This window comes from Pteropus alecto, unplaced genomic scaffold (assembly GCF_000325575.1).
Source record: "Pteropus alecto unplaced genomic scaffold, ASM32557v1 scaffold69, whole genome shotgun sequence".
Classification (NCBI taxonomy): domain Eukaryota; kingdom Metazoa; phylum Chordata; class Mammalia; order Chiroptera; family Pteropodidae; genus Pteropus; species Pteropus alecto.
In genome coordinates, this window is record NW_006494610.1 from 7,161,685 (window position 1) to 7,167,168 (window position 5,484).

The 5,484-nt window shown below is 35.4% G+C and overlaps 1 protein-coding gene across 1 annotated transcript; it reads left to right on the forward strand.

Moving 5' to 3' along the window:
- The first annotated feature begins 212 nt into the window (after window positions 1-212).
- On the forward strand, window positions 213-440 carry LOC102883704 (cytochrome c oxidase subunit 7B2, mitochondrial-like). The gene has a single exon (XM_006925737.1). The coding sequence runs from the start codon at window positions 213-215 to the stop codon at window positions 438-440; it is 228 nt and encodes a 75-aa protein (XP_006925799.1).
- Window positions 441-5,484: the final 5,044 nt, after the last annotated feature.

Below are 5,484 nucleotides of genomic sequence, written 5' to 3' on the forward strand. Positions count from 1 at the left end.
TACATGGAGGTGCTGGGAGAGCAGTTCACCAAGAGGGCGCATGTCCTATGCATCTCTTCCATTTGGCCTTTCCCAAAATGTATTGTTTATAATAGCTGGTAATAGATGCTGAATCTTGAACTTTCTGAGGAGAGCATTTGGATTTCTGAATTCCTACAGGTCTCCTTGCAATGAAAGAGACCAGTAGCTACCATCAAGTGCAATTCTCTCACATGTTGTTTCCCTTGGCTAGAAATGTACTACGCAGTCTCAAGAATCGAAGCATTCAGCAAATTTTGGCAAGACAGAGCTATATAAAATATTCACCAGATTTTCATGACAAATATGGTAATACCATGCTAGCCAGCAAAACCACCTTCTGCTTTGTATCAATACTTGTCATCACACAGATTGGAATAGAATGGAACCTGTCCTTTGGTAGAGTCATCCCAAAGGAGTAAAAAGATCAGTAAGCTGCTGATAACAGCCATTCTAACAGGTGTGAGGTGGTATCTCACCGTAGTTTTGATTTGTATTTCCCTAATGGCTAGTGAAATTGAGCATCTTTCATACGCCTGTTGGCCATTTGTATGTCTCCTCGGCAGAAGTGCCTGTTCAGGTCCTCAGCCCATTTTTTAATTGGATTTTTTAAAATCCTTGAGTTGTATGAGTTCTTTATATATTTTCCATATTAGGCCCTTATCAGAGGCATCGTTTGCAAATCTATTCTCCCATTCAGATAGTTCCCTCTTTGCCTTGTTGATAAAAATAATTAAATAAATAAAAATTAAAAATTGACATATTATTAAGTGAAAATATCAACATGGAAAATTGCACACATTGTATACCATCATGTTTTTAAAAGTGAGGCAAAAGAATATATTCAAAATTTCTTGTTTATGCATTAAAAATATCAGGAAGATTACACAGAAACAAATGTAACGGTAGTTACCTAATGAAGAGTGATGGGAACTGGGTGGATTAGAACTGGAAAGAGGCTTTTTATTGTAGAGCTTTGTATTCTTCATGATTTTGAAACATGTAAATGTATTACCTATTCTAAAACTCGAATAAATGTTTAAAATTTTTTGATAAAAGAAAGCTCAGTAGCCATTACAGTTGCTAAAATATAGAATGATTTCAAAACCAACTTGTCATCTAAGCACACTGCTGCTCATTACAGCATAATTGAAGAAATAAAATACATTTGAAACCTAAAAAAAAAAGAAACAAAGCTGCAAAGAAATCTAAGAAAGACAGTTTTAGTCTCTATCTCTTTAATCCTAATCTCCCTCTGTGTCTTGTTCTCCACATCACAGTATCTCTCACTGCACAGTCAGGAAGAGGATACGGAGTTTGATAGAGTCGGTATACAGCATTCCTCACAAGGAGTCTTTAAAATCAATCTAGTACAAAAGTGCTAGGGACTAGTTGAACGAAGTTGGTGAGAGCAAAAAAGTCACCAATTACTTACCTCATGCTTCATATATTTACATGAATGTGGTGCTTTCAAATAAGACAAAATTCAGCTGACTTAATAGGTGACTTTTTCTTTTCAGGGTTAGTATATGATCACTTATTCTCTTTAAAGCATATAATCAATATGTTTTAAAAATTCTTCAGAAGCTGAACTTGTACTGTGGCAACATTTCAAATCTTATTTAGAGGAAAGACCAAAAGCTCAATATACCTTTTGAATTGTTAAAAATTAGCAAAAAAACATAACTTTTGAAAACATGCAATGATATGCTTGTAGCTTTATAAAAAGAAACCCAAATATTGGATGTAATCACTAAAATTTTATACTTTTACAAATATTAAGGAAATATTTCTTATCAGCATCACCATTCCAAGAATAGTATCCATATTGAGTCAATCACCAATAATCCATTCATCTAGTTTATGTATAGCCATGGCCAGTCACTGCCCACACCCTAGCCTACATTTTGCTTTTTACAGTCCTTCCATTTGGAAATGAAAGTCAGGATCCTTGCCAATAACAACCACCTCCAATGTTTTCAATATTGCTACCATCACCCTGGCAACACAGAAGACAGGACATAAATAGTTGCTCTGCCAAACATATCTATTGCCTTGTTATACTTGTGGGAGTTAGAGTTGTCAAGAGAAGTTTATATCAAAGTTAAAAGTAAATTTTGACTTATCAATGGCAAGATTTTCCCAAAAAGTGCATTCACACTTTATGTAGACAATTAAATGGAAATGTAAATAAAATATAAACTCCATGAGGAGCAAGAAAATATTTGTCTTGCTCCCCAGCACTGAACACTAGCAGATGCTATATAAATATTCGCTGCACAGAAGAATTTGTTCAATGCAAGCATGGGTTTCTCACGTCAAAGCATACAGTTTGATATTATTTATTTTACTGTATTGATAGCACTAAAGATTTTTTAAAAATCATAGTCCAGAATATTTTTTAGATGACAGAATTATAAATGGGTGCAGATGGGGGCAGAGATTTAATTTAGTTTCAGCTGAACTATCTGGTGTGTATAGTCAGGCATAATGTTACCGAATTCTATCAATGCTCTTAAATTAAATACTTTTTATACGTTTGCAGCATTTTAACCTCTCCAGTGTCATGTGTTGTAGATATTTTGCAGATAAGAAATCCTAGGCTCCAATTGGTCTGCAAAGTTGAGCAAGGTTACTCACCTAGTCAGAGGAGGGCAAAACATCAACCCAGTTTCATCTGGTATCTAAGCTTGAACTCCTTCTAGTCCCAAAACTCTCTCTTGTTATCTCTCCTGCTTCTCTGGAGTTGTCTGGGCCTTTCTGGAGTTAGAGAGCTAATCTGGAAACCATGCTGTTGCACCAAGCGGCTTTCCCTTTCTCAGAATCCCTGCCATCATCTCTCCTTAGTGATTCTGGCACCTTTTCCATAATTGAGAAACTTCCCATTTTCAAAGAAGAGAGACTGGAAAGCAGAGTAGTATGAAATTTCTCACATGTTTAGGGAGGACCTTTTGGAAGGTAGAACTAGCTTTTGGGAATGGCTTAAGAGAAACAATGTGTACAATAGGTTTTTTCCACCTTAGAAAGAGTATAACCTGATGTAAAAGAAGCTGTTAAATGAGAGACTTATGGGGAAAACAATAATTAGATACATCACTGATCTCCCAGATGAGGAAATACTGACACATGGTAGAGAGAACATGAACTTTGGAATCAAAGATTCCAGGTTTGAATCTTAGCTCCATTACCTACCAATTTTTATCACTTGGACAAATTATTTAAAGCTTGATTTCTCTTATTAGTGAAATGATTAATTATAATCTTTGTCTTTCAAAGCTATTGGGAATTTAATTGATAGCATACAAAAGTGTTTTGTAAGTAGTAAAGTATTATACAGATAAGTTATTGGTGATAAAAACATAGTTATAATAGTTTTAACCCTAGGACAAAACACAGAGTATTTAAGCCAATGGTCTACTTTTACAAGTAAAAAAAGAAAATAACAAACCAATAAATAAATAAATAAAACTGAAGCAGAGAGGAGTAAAATGAGATAGAATCCCAATAAACATGGAATAAAAAAAATTTGAAAATAGATACAAACCACTATTGCCTAACATCTATGTGTTCCAGTACATTGTCTTACTATATAATACAAAACTTTAAATGGCAATCCTTGAGTAATCTAAAGTCTTCTTAAAAACTGAAAAAAGAAAATGTTTATAAATGCTACTATTCCGTTTAGTTAGAAAAGTTCCATTTGTAAGGTAACAAACATTTGCATAAAAATTGTGGTGTTTTAGTAGAGTGGGGTTGAAAGTATCTTCACAAGCACCTTTTTTTTTTTTATCAGAGGGCTGCTGGAAGTCAGAGGAGCCTTTCTAAACACTGAAAAAACTTATTTGAAATGAAAAAAGTGAGGCATCACAAACAAAGGAAACAGGCCGATACTTCAGAAATCTGAGAGAGCATAGAGTGTGTATTAGCTTGGGCTACTATAACAAAATACCATAGTATGGGAGGCTTAAACAACAGACATTTATTTGTAACAGTTCTGGAGGATGGGAAGTCAAAGGTCAAGAGCCTCTGGTTTGTAGACACTTGCCTTCACATTGTATATTCCACAGCAATGCAATGAGAGAAAGAGAGAGAGAGAGAGAGAGAGAGAGAGAGAGTCAGAGACAGAGCGAGCAAGCTCTCATGAGAGCCCCACCCAAATGACTTCACCTCACCCTAATTACCTCCCAAAAGCCCCATCTCCAAATACCATCACATTGGGGGTTACGGCTTCAACATATGTTTTGGCAGAACACAACCATTCAGTCCAAACAGAGTGGGAAACAGAGTGATTGGTGTTGAGATAGAATGAAGATGGATAAATTCACCTATTTAAAAAAAAGAACAGAAACTCCCTATCAAGGTGACCACTTATATATGTTTACTTCTCCTCCTCCAAATCTCTTTGAAAAGGTCAGAGAAATATAAAAAAAAAATAAAAAATTCAACTAACCCTTAGAAAATTCTAAAATGTGAAACTGCATAAAAATAAAAAATAAAACTAAATTCAAACTACCACTCCCAGCAACAGATAATCATGGTAAAGAGATTCTGAAAGTTATAAAGCAAACAGGGCAGTGGATAATGAAGCAAAACTAAGCTGAGGAACTCAAAACCTTGATATGAAAAAGATAATAAACTTAAAAAGAGGTGGGGTACCTAGTAGAACTTTAGAATAATCCCAAATTAAAGACCATAAAAACTAAAAGGATGGTCTGCTAGGAAATTAAATAAAAGTCAGCTTCTGCATGAATAAGTGACTCTACCATTAGTCTCCAAGATGAAGATTCAATCAGGACTTTATGGATGGGCATAAATTCAGTAAAATCCTATGACAACACCAATTTGGATATAATGTGATTGGGGATTGGCTGCTGTACTCTCAACCTTCATATTGGGAGCAATAGAGAGAATAGATTCCGTAATCTCCAAATATTCTCATGGGTCAAATTCTCTGGATGGGGTGATGAAAGAGACATCAAATAACTGGAGTGTTTCAGAAATCGCTATTCCCATCTTGGAAGTCTTCTGCATCCAGCCACAGGACCCAGAATCAGCAATTTGCTTTTTAAGACAGAGTCAAATTTCCACCAGATGGCGCCAAACCATAGCTGGGAAGGGAAGGTTTGGTTGTAGCTTAGACAGCCAAACTGCTGGAAGTAGAGGATGGAACTGCAGCAGGTCAGGCCTGGGGACTTATTAACGTTGAAATTAAACAACGCTCTATTCTATTCAATTGTATTTTTAAGGCAATCTTCTCGAGTTATGACAGGTTTTTTTTTTTTTACTGTAGTTAGAATAATGCTACTTCCTCACTGTTTCTAAACAGATGTTAGTTCCTGATGGAAAAGAGTCACCTTGAAATTGAAAGGTCTGATGAAACTTCCTGACTTTTCAACCACGGCTTCCAAATTACAAGTCTTTTTTTAACCTGCGTGACATGGGTATCTTTATTGACCATACTGCTGG

Bases quoted from the DNA above. Each gene is read 5' to 3' on its own strand.
- LOC102883704 (XM_006925737.1), top strand. From the start codon at position 213: ATGTTGTTTCCCTTGGCTAGAAATGTACTACGCAGTCTCAAGAATCGA.